This window comes from Pleurodeles waltl, chromosome 9 (genome assembly GCF_031143425.1).
Source record: "Pleurodeles waltl isolate 20211129_DDA chromosome 9, aPleWal1.hap1.20221129, whole genome shotgun sequence".
Classification (NCBI taxonomy): Eukaryota; Metazoa; Chordata; class Amphibia; order Caudata; family Salamandridae; genus Pleurodeles; species Pleurodeles waltl.
The window spans coordinates 38,472,383-38,498,837 of NC_090448.1; the positions used below are offsets into that span (position 1 = coordinate 38,472,383).

Consider the following 26,455-nt stretch of genomic DNA (forward strand, 5'->3'; position numbering starts at 1 on the left):
CAGTTTAGGTTTTGAAGACTGAACCATGCTGACAAAATCTTCCACTGGCAGAGCGAGCAGTCTAGAAGTAGTTGAATGGCAAAGGTTCATTACTGACGAGATGAGGATTTGCTAGCTGTCAGGTTGAACACTTCAGGGTCGTCGTTCAAGACATCCATGACCACATAGCATTGTATGTAAAGATACCCGGATGAGGGGGGGGGGAACTGTGTGTTTGAGTTTCTTGAGGCCATCAATAGCGTGAGACACTCTGAAGCCATGACTTAACTTGACAGGCACCAAAATCACACTGCGTCAAATGATTAAAGCACTGATATTTCATTCACCTCATGCACATTCTGTATTTGAAGCCAGGATCTGTAATGCAGACCAAGCACAAAACAGTGTTTAGGGAACATTAAAGCTAAGTGCTTATAATGTTGAGATTATCCCTAGAACTGTGGCAGACTTCTACCAATGAACTGGACTTTCTGAAAATGGGAAAATGGTCATGTTTACATCAGATGGTGTGTTGGTCATCCTGGGAGAAAGCAATAGTAGTGCTACATGTCTTAAACCATCCAAAAGCTCGTTGACGATTGGTGAAGATGCACAGTATGCAAGAGCCAAGATGGAAGAAATGAAGGAACAGTGCTTGGGTGATGCTGTCTTTTGGGGCAGCAAAATCAGAGATCTGATTGCTTTGTGCAGGGAAGACCAAGATGCCAACTCCGGCCCTGTTTTGTCTTTTATTTCACTTTTTTGCCAGCATATGCAAAAATAAAGTTCCCTGAAGATGAACTGAAAAAGTGAGCAAACTTTTATTTCCAGGCAGTAACAACAGAATCACACTTTGAGCTTGGGACTGAGAAAGGACAGAGGCTTGTCAAAACATATAAAAAGATCTTGCTCCTGACTGATTGTGAGTCACCTGCCAATACTGGCCAACAATACAGAGAATACAAGTATATGGTGGCACAACATGTAAAGGGCCAGCTGTTCCCCACCTTTCAAGACATGGTGTATTTCAACCCCTTCCTGCTGAATGTTGCTGAGTAATATGCAGTATCTGAGCTACTTGATTTCTGCACAACTTTCCAGGCTTCTAGTGCAGACTATGAGAGGATTTTGCATCTTGAACACTATCACCATCAAGTCTAAATTAGAAAATAGACTAGAGGAGAAGCATCTGGAGTTGTTGGTGAAGACATAGGCCGGCCTTTCAAATAGTAATGTTGACCCTGAGTTTATTAGCCCTGGAAGAGTAATAAAAGCTCAGGAAACAAGCAGATGTCTAGCACATCTGCTGCTATTGCTTGCCTCACCTGAACCTCCAATCCTTAAGCTCCAAGTCTGTCTGTACACATTTTAGAAATACTGGCTCTCAGCATAGGCATCATGATATTATGAAGTAGTAGTTTGTCATTGTACAATTGATGTTTATATTTTTATTCTGATGTACATGATCTTGTACAGTCTCCCTACGTGCCCCACTAATGAACAGCACTTGAATCAAGGCAATTCAGAGTGAATTCTTATAATGTTAGAACTTTATTTTACCCCCTTTGATTTCTGTATCTGGAGAGTAAGTGCTACTCAATTAAACACCTAATGTCAAGGGGGATGGACCTGCATCACAAAACTGCCTGAAGTCCCTTTAGATGGAGATAAATATGTGAAAAGGCAAATTTTATTTCTTTCAGTGTAAACGAATGTTAGGAGTTGTTAATGCCACTGATTATGGTAGCTGTATGTTGCACTTCTTGCAAGGTCCATTATTGGTGTGCCAGCTTTGGCTGCCATCCAAAGAGATCCTAAACTGACACACTTAGAAGAAGATAGTGACGGGGAGCATGGACTTCAGCTGCCGCAGCGGTGAAACATGAAATGTTCACAATATCGAAGAAAATTGGGTGGAAAATGGGCAAAAAGAAGTATTTTTGTAATTGTTATTTTCAGTAGGTACCCATCATCCTTAACTGTAATTCCATGTTACAATAATAGTTCCGCTTGTCTTGGTTGTATTTCCAAAATGTTCTTTAATGAGTATACAAAAGACAGCTGACTCATATTTTTCTTGGGAAAATACTCTCATGATTTTTCTCAAGACAGTGATATGGCTGTTTGTTGTAGTTTGTATTGTAGTCAGGAAAGCTGCAGAATATAATTGGGGCCAAATCTCATGCTCATCAGATAACTTTGTGTGACAGGTTTTGGGAAGGTATTCCAAAGTGAACATAGTAGTGAACGCAGACACACTCTGTATTCAGCTCAACAGACCACCGTTTTAAGACTAAGGGCCAGATGTATCAAGCTCCTGGTTTGCATTTCTTAAATAGCGATTTTTAAGACATTGCTATTTAAGAAATGCAAAATGGGATGCATGAAAATTGCGATTCGGTAATAGCGATTTCTTAAAATTCTCAATCGCTATTACTGAATCACAATTAGGGAAAGGGACTCCATTCATCCGCAATTAGGGAATGGGACTCCATTCATCCCTATTGGCCTGTAGGCCCATAGGTGCGAATGGTTTTGCATTACTTAATTTGCGAATTCCTTTTAGGAATTTGCAAATTAGGTTATGCAAACCCCAGGGTGCTGGGGGCCTAAGGCCCCCTTTGATGCACCCCAAAAAGTATTTGTGGACATGTAAAGGGAACACATGCCCTAGGGGCATGTGTGCGCTACATGTCATTTAAAAAAAATAATTTGTAATGCATTTTTAAAAATTGCACATGCTTTCCACCAAACTTGAGTTTGTGGTAATTGCATTTCGTAAATGCCAAATTCGCATTTAGGAAATGCATGATACATGTGCTTTGGAAATCGCAAATAGGAATTCCCTATTTGCGATTTCCTATATAGAGAATCGCAATTTGCGATTCCCTAAATGAAGTCGCAATTTTAAGGAATCGCTATTTTTGCGATTCCTTAAAATTGCACTGCAAATTCCTTTGATAAATCCTGAAAGGCGATTTTGCATTCGCAAACGGATTTGCACCGTTTGCGAATGCAAAATCCTTTCATACATCTGGCCCTAAGTCCGGTGAAAGTGGTATACACCCTGATCCACACAAATTGTGTAAGTGTCACAGTTAAACTAGGAGCAGCAAGCGCTGTGGATACCACATCACTTGCAAGAGCTTGATACCCAATGAAGACAGAAAGATATTCAAGTTAAGTTTCAGATTACAGGCAATTCTTTATCTTATTTAGTTCTTGCAAGGGGCTTAGATAGAAATGTATAAAACAGAAGTGAAAAACAATGTATACAATATAGTTTGAGGGGCATTTTATAAATATGTTTGTATATGAAAATACTGTTCTAATAAGTTAGTTTTGGTAATGTATCGTTTCTGTTGGTGTAAAATTCTCTTGTTCCTGTCAGTGCCTACTGTTGCTGCTCCTCGTCCCGATGAGTGCACTGTATAAAGAAACATTCTCATAAGTTATCCTGGTATCTTTCACAAGGAATTGCACTTTTCAGATGAATAATAAGCTGCTTCTTTGGCAAAAGTGCTGTGTTTAAAAGAAGTGTATATCAGGCAGGTCCACAGTGAGAGGAGGTGTGTAAAGTGAGTTGATTTAACTAGTCATTCACCAATTATCCAGGCCTTGAGAATTGTTTGTTCTCTGATTTTAAGAGTTTTTTTTTTAATTTTTATTATGTATGTTCAGTACTTCCTAGGGCATTAACCAAGTATATCTCTAGAACTTGTTAATTTATTCAGTGATTAACACATTTTGAAGTTGTGTGCTTAGTGCTGCCACTCTCTTACTGAAACAAAAGGAAGCCATGCTTTTGAGCCCTTGGTGAAATGAACCCCACATGGCCTGACGCCTTCCATGTTTGTTGTTCTCTGCAGCAGCTGGAAGGTGACCTGGAGACGCTAGCCATCGTCACTTACTCCACGCTGTCCATCTCGCTGGTGGCCCTGCTTCTCACCTTCATTATCCTGGCCTGTCTGAAGGGTCTGAAGTCCAACACCCGGGGCATCCACTCCAACATTGCTGTGGCCCTCTTCTTCTGTGAGATGGTGTTTCTACTGGGCATCAACCGCACGGAGAACCAGGTGAGGCGAAGCTGAGAGCGTCTGAGCGGGTACGATGCACTGAGCTGCACAGAAAGTGAAGAGAGGAGAAGATGAGCTTTCAAAGTACTGTAGTATTATTTATTACTTTGTACCTCCTGATCATACATGTCCAAATTCTAATCCTGAGCCTCAAATACTAATCTCCCATTCTAAAAAATATTGATCTAGTTTACTACTCGGTGTACGCTGCTGCCATGATAATTTAATATAATGATCAATTAAGTATGAATCAAAATGCCAAAACATTTCCATCCAAGCATGACTATTGCTGATGCCTTATCCACATTCTTGTATTGAGCCCTGTGGGTCTATCTTGGTTGCACAAATACTTGTGGTTACCACTTCCTTGGAGGAAACAGTGAGTGCATTACCAAGCCTGCCCTCAGTGCTCTTTTACGGCACTCATATAGCGCACATCAACCGTTCGTATACCCTGGTGGGGCTGAGGACTGTTTCCGCGTCCTCGTCTGATAATGTGTTCTGGTCGGTCATTAGGTCTGTTGTACACGTTGTGTGATGTGGAGGCAGATCACAAGTTGCAGGCTCAAAATACATTTTCATGTTGGAAGATTCAGTGGCTGCTTATTGTTCGCTAGCTTGCGTGTGTGACTTGAGTCTGGGTAGTATGTGTCAGGAGGGCCTTACCATTTGCTTACGTCTCAGCTAGGTTATTGACCAGCCTTCACTTAGAGTTACATTTGTCATGTTGTTGATCACTGGAGCTATTGGGAGCATTATACCTGCCCATTTGCTTAGCATATTTTTGCTGTCTGGGTTGCCTTGCCTACTGCAGCCGAGGATGAATATTTACATTAGAAAAACATGTTTTTAACTGTCTTATTTTTCTAAAGTCACTTCCATCATTTAACTTACTCCCACATACTCTTTGATGTAACAGCAGCGACCCTTTCGCTTTGAACGGGGATTCTGCTGGTAGATACCTGACTGTAAGGAACTCGGGGTAATAGCTTCTTTTAAATGCAGATAGATCTAGGACAGAGCTCGTTTCACATGCGACTGGCTGTTTCCCAGCAGAATATGTGTTTTATAGGGACAGCCTAACTAGACACCGCCATATTTCCCTTTCGCCTAGTATGCCACCTGCACACCTGATACGCTTTTCCTCCAACAGCGCTGTGTTTTTAGAATCAAGGTGATGTTTGATACTTAAGGTGTGTTTTGCATTTGGTCTTCCCTGTTCCGCACAGCTGCTCTGCACGGTGACGGCCATCTTGCTGCACTACTTCTTCCTGTCCACCTTCGCCTGGCTCTTCGTGGAGGGCCTCCATATATATCGCATGCAGACAGAAGTCCGAAACGTTAACTACGGCCCAATGAGGTTCTACTATGCAATTGGCTGGGGCGCTTCTGCTATCATCACCGGTATGTTTATGTAAAAATGTGGGACTCAAAAAGTTTTTTTTCTGACAGTGCCCTACATAGTCAAGCATTCAGCATCTTTGGAAAATCGGACTGTGATCGCAAAAGGAGGGAGGATTCTTGTGATCATTATGGCCATCTTCTGTATCATGGATACCTTTTCTTCTAACATCAGGTATAAATGTCAGCACCATTTTCAATCATTTCCCAAAGATCTTCAGCTCTGTAGAGTGCAAAAGGATAATTGGGCCAAATCATCCCATAGGATCATCTAACCCTCCCCGCATCTCCTCTGGTCCAATAACCAAGGATTCCACCTTAAAAAAAGGCATAGGCCAAAGCCATGGGTCACTTTCACTGAGCCGTCCCCACTCCTGAAAAATCCTAAATTAACATATTTTGCTGGTTCCTCGATTCTGCAACGAAAACCATTGAAAAGGGGACTCCTGGTTTCCTGTAATGTTTGGATACTCCTACTGAATGCTTCTTTTCTCTAAGCCCTGACAGTGAATGTGTCATTCCTCAGACTTTCTGATAGTGAGAACCACAGTCATTTATTAACATGAACCTTGAGCCCTGTAAACAGCCAGAAGTAGGGAAAGTAAGCTTTACTTCAAGTTCCTACTGAGCATGAAGTTTGGTGCATGCCTTCGTCCATCAAGTACCACACAAGTAACTTGTTAAAGGTGTTAGTATTCATATATTTCTCTATGCATTTCTGTCAGAAGAATTCTACGTAAGATCAGATTGCAAACATCCTAACATACGGTGTTGTAAGAAAAATGTAGTAGATGGGACTAGAAACTAACAGTGAGGAAAATAAGAAGAATGGTGTTGGGACAGTACAAAACAAAACCAGTGACAACGCCTACAACTAGGAGGCCGGCCTCTTGGTGAGAATACCAGAATGAATAACCCCCCAAGAGCTCTCCCCCTTTACACACTTTAAGTCAGAAAAGATTCATGCTGTAGTATTCAGGAATAACGTCTCTATAATTAGGCCTCTGACTTGATTTCTCATCCTGCCGTCCAATGGTGCATTTTATAGATCATTGTCCAAAAAGTGGGAGTCTCATCAAGAGGTGATACACAGAACTTTTAGGTTGTATGGGATTGTGAGTTCTGTGAATTCAGTAGATAAAACGTGCCCACACTTCTTGAAAGGCCTCCTCTTTATGTTTTGTAGACATAAATAGTTTCTCCATTCCCAATAGATCCTAGATTACATAGAGCCAATCCCTGTGTTCTGTAGTTTTATCTGTACCACAGCGGATGAATATTGACTGACAAGCCTCACATAGCGCTGGGCTATTTGTCTACTCTCATGGAGTGGAGTGGAAATATTTGTTTATTTGGGAAGCCCAACAGTATCTATGCAGGGACGCGTGGGAGCTGTACTTTACATCTGGATCCATGTCATCCAAGACATGTTTCCAGTTCCTAGCACGTTTGGGGTAGTTCCAAATCAGGTGTAGAAGCAGTATTTCCCTAACATCTCCAGCACTCCCCAGTGGGCCCTGGTGGGTATCCCGCTTATACTTTTAAAGCCGCTGAAGAAGTTGTATTTATTTACATGTTGTTGAACCTGCTTGTAGCACTTGCAATCAGTTCCACATTTGGTGTTTTCAAGCCGTGCACACAAAAGACATAAACCAGTACATCTGGGTCTCTCTTTACAAGTTTGGACTCTTCCTCTTCATTTTTTTATTGGGGAGTTTACCTAAAAACATAGCATATTTTCACTCACAAACGATCACTTATTACGAGTCAAGTGAAAGAATGGTGCCTCAACATGAAGCTGAATGACATTTTGCTGACATAGCTCTGTCAGCCAGAGGGTACTTTTCTGCAGAATGGGAGAGCTCCTTTAGGAGAGTGAAACCATCACAAGAAATGCTTATTTTCTACTTTCCTCAGAAGATCTTCAATTTAGGTATGGAGAACCTAGCTTGCATGAAAAGTAACAGTCTTCTTAGGATAAAAGTACTATGACACGCATTGCTTGTGGAAGGAATAATACCCATCACCACATCTAAATACAAAGCCTTGCTATGTGGCTGGATTTTATTTGGTGTTTTTATTTTCCAGTCACTGCCCTTTCTACCTTTCCCTGATATTAGCCTGTGTTGCTCATTAATATGGTAATGGATCATCGTGCATGCTGGTTTTCCACTAGTGAGGTGGTTGAAGTGGAAAAGTCTGCATTTGGGGCACTGAAAACAAACATGATCCCTCCAGGTGTTAGGAAGAGGTGGTGATTCCTTATTTACTTTATCTGGCAAGGCCTGGTCTGCAATTTATATCCATCAAGATACGCATTGCAGCAGTGGGTGCCTATCGGATATCTCCTTCACAAACCTCTTTCTTTAGAATGCCGGTGATCAAAGATTTCTTAGAGGGTGGTTGGAAGACATTATAAATAGTACTTTCCTAGTTAATGGGACCTCCCTTTGAGCCTATTCACAAGGCCTTGTTACAAAATATTACTTGAGAGGCCGATTTCATGGTAGCTGTTACTTTTGCCTGTAGAGTCAGGGAGATCCCAGCCTTATGATCAAATGAACCATATACAGTGTTTCATTAGAATAGAGTATCATGAAAACCTATCCCAGTTTCCTTCTAAAGATGGTCTCAGACTTTCATGTCAATCAGACAATTAAAACATGTGAGGACGCAAATTAGTGCAGAAATGCTCTCGATTGAGGGACTGCACCACAGCTGAAAATAGAATAGGATGTGGGAAAATAAGAGAAAAAGTCCTCAATTAGCTTGAAATGCCTTAAATGCAAAAGCTGAACAGATAATTCATAAAGAAAGAACAACAAAAGGGCTTTTCCACAGCATTCTTTGAAAATGGACATGGTTGAAACCTCACAACTCTTATGTAAGAAAATAATAAGCTGATGAATACACCAAACAAAATTCCAGCTCTGAATCTGTGATACAAACATCCTAAAGAATGACTAAAACAGCATTCCTGCAAAACAGTAGTTAAGCGGCTGGATTGGGTGAAAAAATAACACTCCTATCTTGGAACTTGGCTGGCATTCCCCAGTGACAAAGGGACACTGACTTAATGAACTTCCAAACAAGTTACTAAATATTAGCCTTACAAGAAACTCAGCTAATAACTGAGTGGGAAATCTCTGGTTACATCAGTCACACAAGATGGTCAAAGCATCTGCAAGCCACAAAACAGCATAGGCCTTCAAACATCTTCCCGAAGTCATAGATGTGCTAATTTCAAAGCATGGAGATATCTACCTGAGAACATACAGACATGTGCCATCACGTTATTAGACAATTCCAAAAAAAAACTGGATACAGCACTTCTCTCAATATTTCAGCCGACTGCCCATAATGATATTAAAACTCAGTACTACCTTTCTTCTAAGGAAATGGCTCAAGATATAGACATGACAGAGAGGAGAAACCTGTTTGAAAAGACCTTCACATGGGAGAACCTAACAGCAGCATGAACTAGTAACAGGAAAGGTACCGGGGCCAAACATGATACCAGCAGAGGCCTTCAAGCTAAATCTTGAATGGTGCCAGCATATTCTAATCTAAACTTTCATTGATATTGCCTTAACAAGCATATGCCCTGCATCTTGGTGGAACAGCATCATCATACCCTTGTACAAAAAGGGACTTAAAACCAACCCAATAGCCTATCGACTTATTAGTCTGATTGACATTGAATGTAAATTCTTCTGCAAACTAATATCAAGGCCTTAGATGAATGGATTAAAAAAAATATAAAATCCTAACCCCAAATCAAGGGCCTTTAAAAGAAGGCCTGTCCTATTTTGGTTGACAAAATATTTACCTTCTTTCATATAATTTATAAATACAGTACATAAAAAAATGACACTCTTTGTAGCTTACCTAGATTTCACCTGTATTTCACAGCTGCCTTTGACTTAAGAGTCAGGCAAAGGTTATGGAAAAAGCTGAACATCTTGGGCTTAAATCCTGCACTTCTATATCTGATAGTAGTGGTGTATTCAGATACGATGTCCCAGGTCAGGCTAAACCAAAAAAGTTGACACTTTGAGCGGAGTGAAGCAAGGACGTCTGCTTGCTCCCTTACTTTTCTCACTATATACAATCCACCTGTACATTGAAGTCTTGAAGGCAAACATAAATGTCCCGGCAATTGAAGTCTTCCAAGTTCCACCTCTCCTGTGTGCTTACGAGTCCATCCTAAGCTGGAACCTCAAAGGGTCTCCACGCACAGCTGTGGGCATTAGAGAATAAAGCCTGGAAAATGGGCTAAAGAGAAACACAAGAAAACTAAAATAATGATCATCAGGAAAAGTAGAAAGTCTTGTAGTGTCTTCAAAATCAACAACAAACAACTGGAAGAAGTGAAAACATTTCCGTGCCTAAGTTTGTCGCTTTCCAACAGCTTCAAATGGAACACACACATTCAGACATTCACAGAAAGATCAGGGCCTTCTCTAGATGCCATTGGCAGAATGACACACACTCATGGAAATTAGTTCCCAAGTAATATTGATTGGGTCTTGCAAGCAAAGGTAGGAAGACAAATAGCCTATGGTGCAGAACTTTGGGGGCAGGACAGTCTAACATCAATTATAAGGATTCATGAAAGAAAGTTGTGGAAGTTTTTGTCAATGCTGCAGACAGGTTGTCTCAATGTAGCCCTGGAAACAGGTGTCAACTTTTCCTCAATTGAGAGAAGATGCAAAATCATTCCAATAAAATATGAAATGAATAGGCTAAACGTAGCAGGAGAAAAGTCTGGTTGATGAAGCCTGAAGAGTCACTTCAAAATTAGTGGCAAATCAAACTTCATGACTTGTTGAATCAAGAGGCTAGGCCTTGAGACATCTTTGTCAAATCCTGCTATAAAAATATCAGCAAAACAGATGAGCAAGACAATCAACAAAAAACGTACCTTATTAGAATTTGAAATTAAACTTAGTGCGCTTCAGACCTTTCGTTCAATAGGCCAAGGTGGCCTCCTTGATCCTCTGCGATTGCCTGGCAGAATATTACTACTCAGTATGACTCTGAAGAAAAGGAAGCAAGTGAACTTGGATATTTGACCCTGTGGGGAAATTAAAGATCTGAGCCACTTCTTGCTGAGCTGTTTTCTCAACACTAAGGTCAGAAGATAAACCATTAAAAGTTTAATAGCTGCGTAGAGATGAAGACTTCTGAGATGTCACTTTTCTTCCCACTGAGTGATATCTCAGAAGAAATAATCAAGTGAACATGGAGATTTCTCACGAAAAGTTGTGAATGAAAATATTTTCTTGGCACCCAAATAAATATGTACGCCTTAGATGGGCTTAAAAAGATCTCATGTGGCCACATAGTTGACACTCTTTTGTTTTTATATGTTCTTTTTTGTATAATAATTATATTCTTACTATTTATATATTTTTACTTTCTTTGTGCGAAAGGCAGCTTTGAATGCTGAACGCATCTGTTAAATAAATTACATTTCAATTACACAATTTCTTTACCTACGTTTTTCAAATCCTTCGACTCCAGCAAGAAGAGCTCTTCATACATTGCATGTGAAGAAAAGAGTTTTTAAAATTCTATTTAGATAAACCAAATAGAATAAGACAATCAAATCAACTATTCACAAATTATGGCCCTGTAGGAACAGGTTTACCCACAACAACATATTCCGTCTCTAGATGGATAGTGTCTTGATTATTACTATCTTACTAACTGGCTAACATGCCTCTTCCTTTTAGATCAAAAGCACATTCCACAAGAGGAAAAGCTGCAACAATGGCCCTTTTGAGGAATGTTTCAATTTCAGAGATTTGTAAAGCTGTCTCCTGGCGATCTATACAAACATTAACAATACACAATTGTCTGAATTTGGACTGCAGAGTGGATGCCCAAGTAGGACAATGTAAGAAATTAGGTATTCTTGGAAGGGGTGGGTAAGAACCCACCACAAATAATAATCAAAATACTCATGGTGAACCACAAAAGTCTCTAAATAAACCTGTGCCATACCCCCAGGTAGCTTGGCAAAGCAGTTAGGCTTAACTTTAGATGCAATGTGTAAAATATTTGTGCTGGATTAAAACAGTAATAAAGTCGAAATGGCAAACAATAAAAATCTCAAAGTGAATTTAAAAAATAAAGTATAATGTATTAAACCAAATGACATCACAATGACAAAAAACCAGTAGGAGGCCCAAGAGTTATGAATTTGTAAAAGTATAAGGAAAAATGGCCCCAAGAAGAACAAGTGCCAATAGTAGTCAATGGCCATGGCAGGACAGGACTTAGATGCGATCCGATGCTGACCGCAAGGGAGCACAGGTCCGATACATTAACCAGGTTGGCCTGTGTAAATCTTTTACCTACTGACTTTATTTAGTCGTTTAAGTCCTAATCCATTACAGGAGTACACTTCTAAAGCCCCCCAGGACCTTGGTTGGGGGGTCAGGGGGGGACTCAGAAACTTTCAGAGTGACAGGTAAAGGTCCAATCTTGGTCCAGTTGCCTCTGGTCAGCTGTGCAGTTGCGGGAAAAGGCCTCTTTAGCTTGTACCTTTAGCAGGAAGTCAGCCTTATAACCATTAGAGTCCCCACTTCTTCGAGGACCCACTATTTTGACTTGGGTCCAAGAGGGAGAGCAGGTTCAGTCTTCAAAGCTCTTCTCAGGTCACAGACAGCGGTTGCAGTCCTTGTTTGTTCTTCCACAGGTCCAGAAGTGACCTGAAGTGGGGCGTGCCTGGAGGTGCCACGTTTTTGGATGGCACGAGCTAGCGAGTGGGAATGACCTCTTGGGATATCCTGCCCAAGGGTGTAAGTGTTCTAAGGGCTAACCCTATCCACTTCGGGCATTTTCAAGGTGGGCGGACATCTTCAGCAACACTAAACTTGGGCTGTGAGGGCTGTGTGTGTGTGTGTGAGGGGGGGAGTGTACTGGGAAAATCCTAGTGTCCTCCCACATCTAACACCAAACTCCAGTGTGTGTCAGTCCTTATATCCCTCACAAGCTCAGAGAAAGCAGTCTGGTAGAACAAAAGCTATCCTTTCAACAGCCAGACAGGGAATATACAAGAGTTGCTTTGGCATCCTGTCCTCACCCATTTGAGGTGCACCACAAGTGTTATAGCAGACCTATCACTGTAATGTCAAAAGCAGCCCACTGTGATTGGAGCCCGACTGGCTAGCTGTACAAGAGAGAAGGCAGGCCTAGGTGCCAGCTGCTTCTGCGTGTGAATGGGGAGGCCTCCTTTGAAATGCAACTAGTTCTGCAGCACAGCCCCCAGGCCACCCTGTCTTGCAGAAAGAGCACATTTCCAACAGGCAAGTTGTCTAAGGACCCTTATTGGGTAATGTTTGGAGCTGTTTTCTTTCTTGTCTGCCTCTTTTGTGGGATGGGCGTGCTATTCTGTTCAGTGCTTATGACGATTGATGAGGATCCCCAGGTAGACAAGTAAAAGTTACTTACCTGCATCCTAGTTATGTTCCAGGGGAATTCTCATAGTCATGAGCAACCCTCCCTTTTCCCAGGATAAGAAGGTATGCAGCATTTCCATCCATTCCCTTAAACGTGATCTGACCTAAAAGCCTGAAGGCCTGATTGGACACAGGGAACAGAGAAGCCCATAAAGGCACAGTGTCAGTTTCTGTATGCTTTACATTGCAGCCTATCTGCTAACAGTGTCCTTAATCCCGTTTCCTTTTCAAGAAGATTTCTGAAAGGTTCTCCATGGCCCATGTAACTGGTGACTATTTTATTGAACTGGGTGCGTGTTTAAAATGAAAATTAAATGAAAGTAATTTTAAACTATAAAATGCTCTGGGGTTTTGCATATGGGCAGGACTATTCAGTATCTTTGGCTATGATGAGGTTTGCCCTGGAAAAAAATAAGATTACATGTAAGTAACGTTTCCTACCCCCATCTCCCAGTTAGAAGTTTAAATAAACCTATTGAACAAGCTTGCGTTACATCTGCACCATGGACCTTGCTTAGAACACTTTGCCTCGATGGGGTGACAAATTGCTAATCAACGTGAATGTGGGTCGCTTTCGTACTGGGGACGTTTGTATCGTTTTGGATGAATAACATTTCTTTGTCCTGTTCACATGGATTAGAATATTTTCCTGCTTTCGTCTTGGTCAGGTGCTAAGAGTCCGAGGAGTACAGGAACAATGGAGTACTATTAGTAACGGCTCATTAATAAACCTTTCCCTATCCTACAATGAAGACCATTATGAAAAAAGCACGAGGGAATTTATGATAATTAAAAATATTTACACATCTTGATGATATATCATCTTGAATATGCTTGCACTGTTACTGTAGTAATATTTATTATGTAAGCTTGACGGGGAGAACTTTATAGCAGCCATGTTGGGATTGCAGGAATCATAGAGTCTCCAGTGCATCCAGAAGCTTTGAATTTGTCACAAATGCTGATCTTTTTCTTCCTTTTGTGTAAGGTTTGGCGGTGGGGTTGGACCCAGAAGGCTATGGCAACCCAGATTTCTGCTGGATTTCTGTCCACGATAAGCTGCTTTGGAGCTTTGCTGGTCCCATTGCTCTGGTTATTGTGGTAACTGCAATATTTTTATTAAGCAACCATGTTTTCTCCCTCTCTCACTTGGAGAGCTCACTCCCTTTTCTGCTTTCATTGTTTCCAGTGTTTGATCTATGTTTAGTTTCCTCTTCCTATTTTTGATTTTACGTTTTGTATTACAATCAGCGAACTGTGTACTGTGACATTAGACCTGTTAGAAATGACTGACATTTCTGACTATGTAACATCTAACTGATTTATCGGAGCCTTGCTATAACTGATACAATGCAAGACAGATACATGACATAGTTAAGGGTGTTTGAACATTAAGAATATCCTTAGCATTTTGTATCACAGTTATGCATTCAATAGATTGGTGTTAAAGCTGCCCATCATACAATGACAGTGTAGGCTCTGCCAGCTAGTTAATGTTTAAATTATATAATTGTGTTACTTACATGTTGGGTGAAGTAAGCTTTGTATACTCCCAACTTTCAAAATATGGCAAGAAATTTCAGAATATCCATTTAATAGTGGAACTAATAGTGTTTTTTTTACTTTCTCCCTATCGCATTAGATAAATGGAGTAATGTTCCTTATGGTGGCAAAACTTCTATGTTCCCCAGGCCAGAAAGAAACAAAGAAAAAATCTGTTCTGTAAGTGGAGGTCCTTACTTGAAATCATCTGCATTTTACAGGTTTTTGTTCCTTCTTTCCTGGAAGCACCTACAATCATATTTCATCACTTCCACTTGTTATTGTTAGACCTATTAAAACAAAACCGGGACTGGCACTTTCAAATGTGGCTGTGAAAAAGCAACAAAGATATGTACAACTGGCACATTAAGGACCGTGTCATGTGTTTTGTGAAAATAATGATGCATCCGATTAACAGTGTTCACCCAAGTGTTCGTCTTTTGAGTGCTAACCAGTAACGACATAGAGGTCTAACAGAAAGCTAAGACTCGCCACACCTTGTGAGACCGGACTCCTCTACTAACCGCAGATCAGCAGCAGCATCTTTTTCCCTTCCTCTGATCTTCTGTAAGAGGAGCTGTTTCTGCTGCCCATCCAGAGGCACCTCAATGGATGCTGAAGAAATCGATTGAGGAGTTCAGGCTCTCACAGTTAAGGGATTTGGGCAGTTGGGCTGTAGATTGTTGGTCGGAAGCATCCATTCATAAGAGAGATGAAGTACAACTAGAATCCCTCTATGTCTGTGAGAGCATCCCTCCATTGGCACCTTTAGTGTGGATTTAAAATGTGAAACAGATTGTATTTTAATCCTAGTTCTCCCGCTTTCTTCATTGTTCTATTCCCAATACTTTAATTTCCTACTATCTCTGTGCACGGAATGACGCCCATCCCTTCTTTTTTATTTCTGCTCCTCTTTGAGGGTCTAGTTACTTCTCGGTAGACGGATTAATGCTGCTCATATGATATAAATTGCTAAACAGTGCTGTGTGTGAAGAGAGAACAGTGAGTTCTCATAAAAAGCCACAGTGAAAGGACTAGAAACAAGTGCCCAGTAAGTAGGTACCTAGCAGCTACGTAGTGGAGATAACATTGTGTCACTGGCATGTCCAAGTACTCCTTATTCCATGCTTATTGGATGGTAGCAACCAAGCAGCAAAAAACAATCCTGCCTTCAGCAAAGACCGGCTATAAGATGGGGTAGTCAGCATTCCTCTGCAGCCGAAAAGCCTTCAGCTGGAGAAAAAACTTGACTCCCATCTTCCCCCTCACCTGATCGCCATTACAGTGGGGGAAAGTTTTTTAAATTATAATCAAGAACACAAAATAACAGAAAAGGATAGATGGCTAGCCTACCATAAAAGGGGTCTTTTCTCCATAAGTTATGACCCATAAAAGTAATTAAAATCCTTCAAATACAAGGCATTGAACTATATAATATATTCCTGTTATTGTATGTGTCAAAAGAAAGGACCTTGCAAAAATTGAGACCCATTTGAAGAGCACAAACAACTGGTTTAGATGTGACAACTACAGAATGTTGGACCTGCACCAAATATATTCCCTACTTCACTAAAGGAGTTTGAATGTGTGCCATTTGAAAGACATATTTATCACATCGAATTGTGCAAAAACACAAAATACTCTTCTGTTTTCTGATAGAAGAGAGTCATTCCAGAATAATGCTCTTCCTGTTGGATGTCTGTCTCACATGCATTTTCCACATGCATGGCATCCTTAGCAATGCATCTATGAAAAATGCCTTTTATATTCTTACTTAGACGGCTGACTGATAATGTCTCCGTCTTTCAAAAAGCACTGTAAGTCTTGCACACTACAGCCTCTTTCTTCTACACCTGAATTGCACATCACTCTCTCCAAGCCAATAGCTACTGTGGTACAAATCATTATCTAGAGGCGACCGTAGACACTTGAAAGGCACAAAGTGTTTCCACCAGAGGACATATTAAATTCCACTTAAACAGAATGTATGAGTGTTCAAAAAATGAATGGGGTTATTTAGATTTTGGTGGACAGGGTACTCTGCCACAAATTAAAAGGAAACCTTCCTTACTTATAATCTTACCACTGAAAAATAGTCAGTGCAATCCAATTCATTGTTTGATTTCAGTGAAATTCCCATAATGGAGATTCAATATCATAAATAAGTAACTTTTCCTTCCTTCCTTGTTCTTCCAAGTACCCTTCGGTATTCTATGAATAATCAGCTTCAAGAATACTACTCCTGCAAACTCTGTATGAAATATCTATGCTCACAGCATTTGCTCCATTCCAGTGCACTCCGGGTCTCTTTCAGGGCATGATTTTAAAAAACAATTTCATCTCTTGGCAGATGCCTTTAAATTTTGGCTTCTTGAAGAGTTCCTGGACTTTGCTGCTGCCCATTAAGAAGAATGTTGCTGACAGGACATAAGTTCTTGTTTGGTGGAAAGTGCAAGGAGGTCCCCTATTTTTGGGATTACACTAACGTGTGCAGCATAACTCTGGACCTTCACTGTTTTGACCTACTGTCACTGGGCCTTCTCATAAGCTGAGTACCAGGCCTTCCTTTACTGGAGATGAGCTTCTTTCTCACCTGTGTCATTGCATAGGTAGCAAGGTAAAGGTATCCAGAGAACTTTAACTGTCCTATTCCCCACTCAGATGTGCCTTATGGCTTAAAGGGGTCTGAGACTGTCCTAACGTGCACACAGAATTGATTACATAGGAGGGTTTCAAGTAGTTAAATGGCTAAGACAGTTCCAGAGTTAAAACGGCAAAACTAAATTCTGAGAACACCACCCATACTGGGGGAGTCATTTGCAAGAAATTAGCAGAATTAGCCAAAGATGTATGCTCGGTCACTAGACTCCAACCACTCTCTTCCTCTGTTCCTCCTCCCAACCCCCCAGTTGCCTCCTGAGTTTCACTGATTATTGCCCTAACTTCCCCAGTTAAATATTTTCCTGAAGCATCTGATAAAGGCAATATGAAGATAAGATTCTTGTCCCTCACCAGTTGCAGGCTTTGCCAAGTTGGTTGTTGGGTGAGTATTGGAGATGATTGACTGCATGGAGCTTTGGGAAAGGGCATGATAGTACATTTGGTACAGCCTGAGTCACTGTGGACCTTTGTTACGTATTGTTCAACAGAGAATGTTAATAACATGGTCTTCAGTGGTTCATTAGATGGGGGTTGATCTCTGCTGTGCATCAACCACATAATTTGGAGTCCACTTCCACCTCTGATATTAGATTAATAAAGATGAAGATCTTGTTTGCTTCAAGGTCGGTTCAGATGCTTCCTGGGATGACAGCCTGCTGTGAGGTCTAGTCAGTTCTTGCCACAGCACCACTTTACTAGAACCATTTTCAGATAGCCATGGAGCAAGCAGGGGTCGCTGGGCCCAGCTGTGTGGGTTGTGGACTTTTACTCCTTTTAACTTACTATGGGCCCTGAGTAACTGGGCCAAGTACTGGAATGGCATGGTGAGCAATAAAAGGATGGATTTAGGCCCGGATCTGTGAATGGGGTTGAATGTTTAATTTATTCAGCCTTACGCCAATCATGTGTTCTTTTTTGCAAATGATGTGACTGTGACAGGAGTTGGGTGAGCGACAGGGATTGGAATGGTAACAGAAATTGGTAAAGTACCAGAGATTGGGAGGGTATACTGTAACATCACTCTCCCAAGCCACACCCCAGATTCCCTCAGTTGCTGAATGTCACATCATCTCTGAGAAGAAACAGCCCGAGTTCTTCCTCTGGCGAGAGACAGCTGGTGCGGAGACACCCAAGTACCCCACTGATATCTGAAGCAGCATGTACCACTTCTGTGCACCACTTCATTGACTACCCCACACCCAACCACCAGTGCCCATACGTCAGTCACTAGCCACTCACTCACACTTCTGCCCCTTGCTTGTTTATTACTCATGCCCCCCTTATGCCCGGCCTCCACCTGAATCACTTCTCACCTACCCCACCTCTATTACTGTTTTACTATCCTTCTTCCCTTGTGCACTCTCTCCCACCCACACTCCCCTGACACTGTTGCCCACTTCCCATCCCTCCTACACCTCATTCACAACTTCTGACACATACACACTGCGCCCAGCCGTAGCCACTAGCCTCTTGATCCACCTGTCACTGCCACCTGTTCCCACCTCCTTATCGCACCGATCTTTACACCTACACTTAGATGTCCACGCCTTATGCCCCTTGCAGCACCCTAGCCTCCAGGTCCCCAGGTCAGTGAGCACATATTTACATCCTAATCTGAGGCCTGCTCTTGCTTCCTAGAAATAGCCTGATCTCAAAAATATTGTACTTCAACCTTTTCTGCCATCCACTTCCCAGATCATGGTCCTGCCGAGGTCCTGTCCTGGGTGAAGAAAGAGAATAAACAGAGGGCCTGATTTAGACATTGGCGGACGGGTTACTCCGTCACCACGGTGACGGATATCCCGTCTGCCGAAATCCAAATCCCATAAAATCCTATGGGATTTAGACTTCGGCAGACAGGATATCCATCACCGCCGTGACGGAGTGACCCGTCCGCCAATATCTAAATCAGGCAGAGTGGCTTGCAAAGCTATAGATTAAAATGCATGTAATTACATTTTATTTGACTTACCTGCTTTACTCTGTTGAACCCCATTAGATCCGCCACTAGCCATAAAACTAATATAAAATTTGGTTGCATTGGAAATCTTTCAGTGAATCTGAAGGAAAGGGGATTAGATTTAAAAGTAGAAACAATTTATTCACCACAATAAACCTAGCTCTGAAGGCCTAAGACCCCCTTCCTCCAGGCAGCCCACTCAGCCACACTCCCTCTTTGGGGATTAGGATTAAGCAATAAGGGACTAATTGGGGACGCTGGTATGTTGCTGACGTGACAGTGCATATGCATGGATGGATCGGTGAATGCATCTGAGGGGATATTTAACCCTTTTTTCACTGGTCAAAAGTATCCATTTATGGGCATCTCATGATGACTTCAAGGTGTCTAGGATTTGGGGGTAAGCATCACTTTGGCCCATGAGTAAGTAACTTGCATTCCTTCAGTGCCTTCTCTGGATGTTTTAACTGTGTTTATTTTAATCATGAGAGAACAAGTTAAGGAGTGATCATTAGTGCGGATTGCAAGAGTTAGATGATCTATTGCAATCTGTCTAAGTAATCGAGGCAACAGAAAGAATCTGCTTCGTATTGGCCATCAAATGAACGAGCAAATAATAAAGGTTTTGACTTCAACTGATGTGGCTGAAAAGGTCATAAATATCTCAAGCGTTTTAGTTCTGTGCCATCTGAAAACTGCCAATCCAGTGACGGATGGGCACCACTCGGTGTCAATAGGGTGGCAAGTGCAATAGTGCTCTATGGACATGTCAGTGCCATGTTGTATTTTCCTGACCCTGATTGACAATGGAAGTTACTGTTTTGTGAAGATTTACTGTCATTCTTAGCTTCTGTGGTCTGTTGCTTGCTTGGTAGCAGTAAGTAAATTGTGCAATTGATTCCCCTTGTTACCCGCAATGCCTTTTACTCTTCTTTAACTTTAATCTTCACCCCTACTTTTCAACCACATTTGTCTTTCCATTTTCATTTTCCTGCTCTCCTATCTGACAGCTTCCTTCTATCCCAGACCATTGTGCCCCTTTGCCATTGTCAGCACTATTCTTCCAAGTGCTGGCACTGCCTGATCCCTCTATCTCTTCCATCCCTCTACTCAATGTTTTTACTTATCCTGCCATCATCATGTCCCTTTCTTGCCTATCCCTGTGTACACTGTCTTTGCCATTTCAGTCTTGCTATTGTGCTTCAATTGTTGTTCTTTCCACTGCTGTTCTATCTTTTCTGTCTCTCCCCTTTCCATCTGTCTCCTGATTGTGTCCCTTAGTGGCCTCCTTTCCTGTCTCTCTATTCTCATTCTCTGTCATTTATCTCTAATATGTCTCATTTTGCCTTCTTTTTCAACTTTCAATTTGTCACTTTTTACATCTATATGCTCTCCTCTCTTACTGCTTTCCATTCTAAGTTTCTCACAATTCAGTCTCTAAATGATTTACTCCTTCGTCTGCTCTCTTTCTATATTTCTAAAGCAGCTCCGCATTCCGCCTCTGCTGCTGCCCTCTTTTCTGCCCCTTCTATTCTTAACAGAATTGAATCTTTCTGCTATGCACTTCTCTCACTTGCCATCTCTTTGTCCCCTGTTTATGTGTTCTCCATACTTGCATCCCTAAACGCTCCACATCTTGTCTTTGCTGGGCTCGTTCAGCACTCTGAGTCTCTGGCTCCTGTGCTTCACCTCATGTTGCTTCTCTTTCAGTGTTTTTCCTTTCACCATTCCTCCACTAGGGCTCCTTAACTCTTTGTGCTAGCACCCCTCTCGTTTCTCCAAATGAATCGTGTCTTGTTCTATTGCTCTGCCATCAGACTTTGTCTCATGCATGTGTTTTCTCTGCTGCCGCCTAACATTTCCCCTTCTCTCCAGTTTGAATCTCTGGTTTCATCTGAGTTTTGTCTCCATGCTTCTGCCTCATCTGAAGTCTCCCTCTTCTTGCTGCTGTCTCCACTCTCTTTCTAGCTCGCACTTTTCTTGTTGTTCTCCCTTTTGTATCACAATTTGATGATGGTGTAAAGGCCGCTTTTAACCCCCTTTGTCTCCTTGTTTTTGTGTCTGTCTCTCTTTGCAGCATGACACTGCGAGGTTCCTTCATTCTCCTTCTCTTTATTAGCACTACTTGGCTTTTTGGCCTTCTGGCTGTCAACAACAGTGTCCTGGCGTTCCACTACCTCTATTCTATTCTCTGCTGTGTGCAGGTAATCTTCCTTCTGGTCCAGCAAAGCCGCCATGTTCTATCTGTTCAGCAGCTCAAGTTAGTCTTGTGCTGACTGCAGACATTGCCTCCCAAACTCTGGGACAATGACTAACTTGTGCTTTTGTTCCAGCTGTGTCTTTCTGAGGGCAGCCTCTTGCCATGCTCCATCGAGCCATACAATAGTACAAACTACTAGGGTTTGAAAAGACCAAATAGTATAGCATCAGTGCTGTTCTTGTTCATTGATTTTCTTACATGCTCTATTGACCAACAACATATTTTTATCAAATTTGCCTTTTTTACCCAGTGGAGCCTGTTAGCCTCAAATGCAATTACTACAACTTCACTGTGCATTCTTTTCTGTAAAACTACTTCCAAACCTGTGCACAGCACTAAGTGTTTGCCTTTTTGCCATATTGATTGTTCAGCTTCCTTACATGTGTTGGCCCTGAAAGGCTGGCATGGCTGGGCACAGCTACACAATCCAGGCTCCCTTGTGGCCCTGGTGTGTAAAGCCTGATAGGTGCACCCCTTGATACAAAATAAGTTGCTGTAAAACCAGATGATCCATACATGCATTAAGGCCTTGTGCTATGTCAGCCAATCCTGGAGGTAGGTGGACACCCTGGTATATTTTCTCATCGGTAGAGGGGTTCAGTTCTTCTGGTCTTCAGCCAACACACTATACTTTCTATGCTTTTGACATCAATTTATGGCTTTGTTACTATTTTTTTGTGCTTGGTGTTGAAATGTCTTGTAGTCTTGTATGTCTTTATTAATGTTTTGCAGCATGATCTATCCACAGTGCATCCCTGGTGCTACCTCAAAAGATACCGAAGGTTGGTAGTTGGGTTATAATGTGATTTGCCAGAAGAAGCAAGCCTTTTAAGCAGTTTACCATGCTATGAGTTTTTTGCTGTTGAAGAAACTACCTCAAGACAGACACACGGAGGAAGCAGTTACCAACCTTAGCTCAGCTTTTGCTACTTATTCTCTTGTGCCATTAGTTTCTTCATCTCATTTGCTGTCAATAATTCCTGGATGAGTAGTAGTCTGGAGCCCAGTTATAGGGTAAAATGTTTCTACTGCTCTTGTGTTGCTGAATAGACCTTTACGGTCATCCCCTTTCATATGTGGCTGCCACTCTACATACACTTTTTCTGATGGATACTTTTAACTACAGATTCCTCACCTTAGAATACTCAGGCGCCAGTCTAGAACTGGAAACGTTTCTACAGCAATGCACCCTCGTGCCACTAACCTCGGTACCTTTCTTTCTGACCCTTCTTACTTGCTTCTAGAGCTCCGCTCCCAATTTTGTCAGTCTTCCGAAAGCTCCCAAACTTCAGCCAGTGTGCTATGGAGCAATGTCCTTTTCTAAAACAATAGGTTTCAAATCATGCTGTGACTGTATAAAGCAATTGTTGGTAATGGACTCAAACAAGGTGTTGCTGTGGTATTTAGACTCAAGAATACAACTCGAAGTCATGTGACCAATGCACCATTATGCACTCGTAGGCGATCTAAGACCTAGAAGTCAAACTGTATGACCCTGAACAGAAGCCGCTGCAGCCCACATTTAAATCCCGCTGTTGTTCCAGGTTGAGGGCTCGGACTCGATCTTGCTTCTGAAGCCATTCTCGCAAGTGATCTACTTTGTGGTTGAATTCCTCCATAAGTTCAAATGGAAGTCCAAACCCAAACACAAAATAGCGAAGCAGGACTCAACCCCATCCTGCCACTTTGTATCAAAAGACCGGGGAGTGAGGGCATCAAAATGTCAGTTGGGCTCTCTCTTGGTCCTGTGTGCCATAGATGCCGCAGTAAATTGATGCTATCAAGGAGTACATCTTGCACATTCTTGGTGCAATTCTGTCTCTCTCTGGCATGCCAACGGGCTCTTAAGAACTGCAGGAGCCCCCAGTCAGGTTAGCCCTCTAGGATCTGTCGTTGACGCTATCTGCCCACCTTCAGAGATCCGAGATACCAGTTTCCCCTACTTCGACAAAGGCTGGTGAAGATGGGCTTGCTACAGCCAGTCATAGACCACCTTCAGACAACAGAGCACTTCCTGCCACCATTGGGATTCACGATCAACCAGCTGAAGTAGAACCTGATTCCTTATAGGCTTATGTCCATTGGAATGATCCTGGATATAGCACAGTTTAGGGCCTTCTTTCCACCAGAATGAGTCCAGGACATTCAAACTAGGATCTAACAGATCAATGTCTGTCACTGACCTTTGTGAGAGCAGCTCCGAGGCTTTTTGGTCTCTCAGCCTCCGGCATTATCCTTGTTGATTACCCAAGGCGGCACATGCTGGCTCTGTTCTACAATGAAATCTGAAGTTTGTTGGGCCCAGCATCAAGATCCAGTTTTCAGAGGAGACAGCTCAAGGTCTGCAGTGATAACTGCTCAAACATAATTGTTCCAGCGGCAGGTCCCTCTCCATGCCCAGGGCTGACAGTTGTGAATGGGAAGGCCATCAAGAGGAGGTGGAGATCAGAGAACTCTGGCCTCTAATGGAAGCCCAGCTCCATATGAACCTGTTAAAATTACGAGCCATTAGTCTAGCTCTGAATGCCTTCCTGCTGCCCATCAAGAGGAGGCTGTTGCATGTTCCACAGCCATGTGCTATTGCAACAAGCAGGCTGGAATGGGGTCCTGAGTCCTGTGCCAGGAGGCTCTGTGGCTCTGGAGTTGGTTGAAGCGTCAGGAAATTTTCCTGATTGTGAACAACCTAGCAAGATCTTTTAGAGCCTGAGTAGCTGAGGTAAGCAGGTGGTAACTGGCACATCACGAATAGCATCTGCATCCCAAGGTGGTGCAGAGCATCTTTGCAGTGGGGAAAACCATGGCTAGATCTTTTCTTCACCGTTGAGATGTTGAACTCTTTGCACATTGAAGTTTCTGTAACAAAACTCGCAATGAGATGCATTCAAGCTGGAATGGATCAGGGGACTCCTGTGTGCCTCTGCTTCTCCTTCCCAAAGTTCTGAAACAGATGAGGAAAAAACACCCCAAGTCATCCTAGAAGCTCTGGATTGGGTCAGGAAGTTGTGGTGCCAGCAACACCTAGGAATAAGCAGCTGTCCTCTGATCAGGCTACCACCTTTGAGAGGATCTTCTCTGGTAGCAGCAGGACAGGGCATAGCACTTGAATCTGCACAAGGAGATTAAGTAGCAGCAGTTGACTGCAATTGATTTGTTGCCTGAAGAGGTGGATATCATCATCCCCACAAGGAGCCCTTCCACAAACTCCTTGTATGCCAGGCACTGGAGCACAGTTATTTCTAGTTATGGTATCCGCAAGGTTGACCTTTTACAAGCCAAGCTGTTGGTTGCTATTTTATTTGCTTTGTTTTTGGCCCAGAAATGGAGAAGGGAGAATATGCTGTCTTAGTCAGCATTTCCCACAAGCATTGTCAGTGAAGTATTCTGAATGTTTATACCCTCAAATTGTAAATAGGATAATAAATTAAATCAGGAAACCATGACAATCACTTTAGAAAATATACTTGTACGCAAAACAATTGTATGAGATTTTTTAGAAGTGCTGGTCACTTAACCCTGTTAAGCTGTTGTTAAGCTAGCGAACTGAGGTACTCTAGCTATCCATACCCATTACAACATACACTTTTGGTGCAACTGCCCTATACCACTCTCTTCCTGGGTAAACTGGTGCTGAGGGCTCAGGCAGTCTTTTTACCAAAAGTCGTAACTCATTTTCTCATTGGCCAGTCCAGCATGCTGCCACCATTTCTGCCTCTCTTCAACCCTCAAAAGAGGAGGCCAGGCTTCATTGGATTGAAACCAAAAAGGGCTTTAGGCTTTTATATTAATTGTATCAAAGACAAGCATGTGGACGATCAGCTTTTTTGTGGGGTTCTCTGGGGTAAACAAATGGGGTACTGTGCAGAAGAGGACCTTGTTGAGGTAGATAGCCCTTTGCATTGTTATATGCTATGCACTGGCCAAGGAAGAGCTGCAGGAAAGTTTGAGAGCCCACTCCACCAGGGCTATGGCTTCGGCCGCTACATTGGCACATGGAGTGCCGGTCCTTGATACCTGGGATGTGGGTTTCGGTCCATACATTCACGAAGCACTACTCATTGACAGCCGTGACCGGCAGGGAGGCCATTTCACCCACTCGATCCTGCAGCACTTTTTGGTCCGAGCCCAAACCACAGACCCTCCACCTTCGGAGGTACTGCTTTGGTATGTATTCCAGGGTGAGGATTTCTGCAGTTAGAAGTATCCACCAGAAGAACAAGTTACTTACCTTCCCGTAACTTTCTTTCTGGTGGATACCTCATCTAACTGGGGATTCCTCACCACCGTCCTATTTCCTTTTTCTGTGGATTGGCCTCTTTTTTACATCTGAAGAGGTCCCAAATTAGAAGTCAGCACACTGGTACCAACAAACGTCCACACTCCACATCTGCTTGCAGAAAAGGTACATAACAACAAACTGACATCAGTGTGCAGGGGTTGTGCTTACATATGCACAGGGGCATCACTGGAGAAACGTTTTTGCAACCAGTTTGGCATATGGGGAGTATTCTAAGGTAAAGAATCTGTGGTTAGATAGAGTATCCACCAGTAAGAGCATTACCAAAGGTAAGTAACTTGTTATTTTGCAAGGGTGGGGGTTACTGGTACAGACTATAGTTAAGGGTTACAGGATTTAGTTTGTGGCTGAGGATGGTCAAAGTGAGGTGGGAGAGGAAATTAGTTTGAGTATAGCAAAATGAGGCGAGTCCAATCTTTGAACTGTACCAGGTGTCACATCAACTTTAGTCACAATAAAATTTTCTAAAATGGCAAGCTTCCTTGATCAATTTTAGGAATAACAGAGAGAAACATTAAACAAGGTTTACAGGCAGGGTAGCAACGTCTTCTATTTTTATCCTTCTTCTATTTTCATGTTCTTCTTTGCTTTGCCCTACAGGGTTTAGCGGTGCTGGTTATGTTCTGTGTGCTGAACAAAGAGGTCCAAGAGGCCTGGAAACTGGCATGCCTTGGGAAGAAGAGCCCTGGGGAAGAAGCAGCAAGACCAGCTCAGAAGATGGTACGTGGCACAAGATTTCAAATAGTTTCTTCTTTCACCATACAGTGCTAACTGAAGGTTCTAGCCACAAAAGTCTCTAGAAGTCCTCGATTG

The 26,455-nt window shown here is 42.3% G+C and overlaps 1 protein-coding gene across 2 annotated transcripts in view; it reads left to right on the top strand.

Annotated features, from left to right (window-relative positions):
- CELSR3 (cadherin EGF LAG seven-pass G-type receptor 3) overlaps nt 1–26,455 on the top strand; it is a 631,136-nt gene that overhangs the window by 543,635 nt on the left and 61,046 nt on the right. Inside the window, exons 24-29 of one of the 2 annotated variants that reach the window (XM_069206219.1) lie at nt 3,849–4,055; nt 5,285–5,459; nt 13,914–14,026; nt 14,568–14,647; nt 21,166–21,292; nt 26,243–26,362. In XM_069206219.1, coding sequence (XP_069062320.1) covers nt 3,849–4,055; nt 5,285–5,459; nt 13,914–14,026; nt 14,568–14,647; nt 21,166–21,292; nt 26,243–26,362 — 822 coding nt within the window. The remainder of the gene's footprint in view (nt 1–3,848; nt 4,056–5,284; nt 5,460–13,913; nt 14,027–14,567; nt 14,648–21,165; nt 21,293–26,242; nt 26,363–26,455) is intronic. The other variant, XR_011198602.1, reaches the window with a different exon arrangement.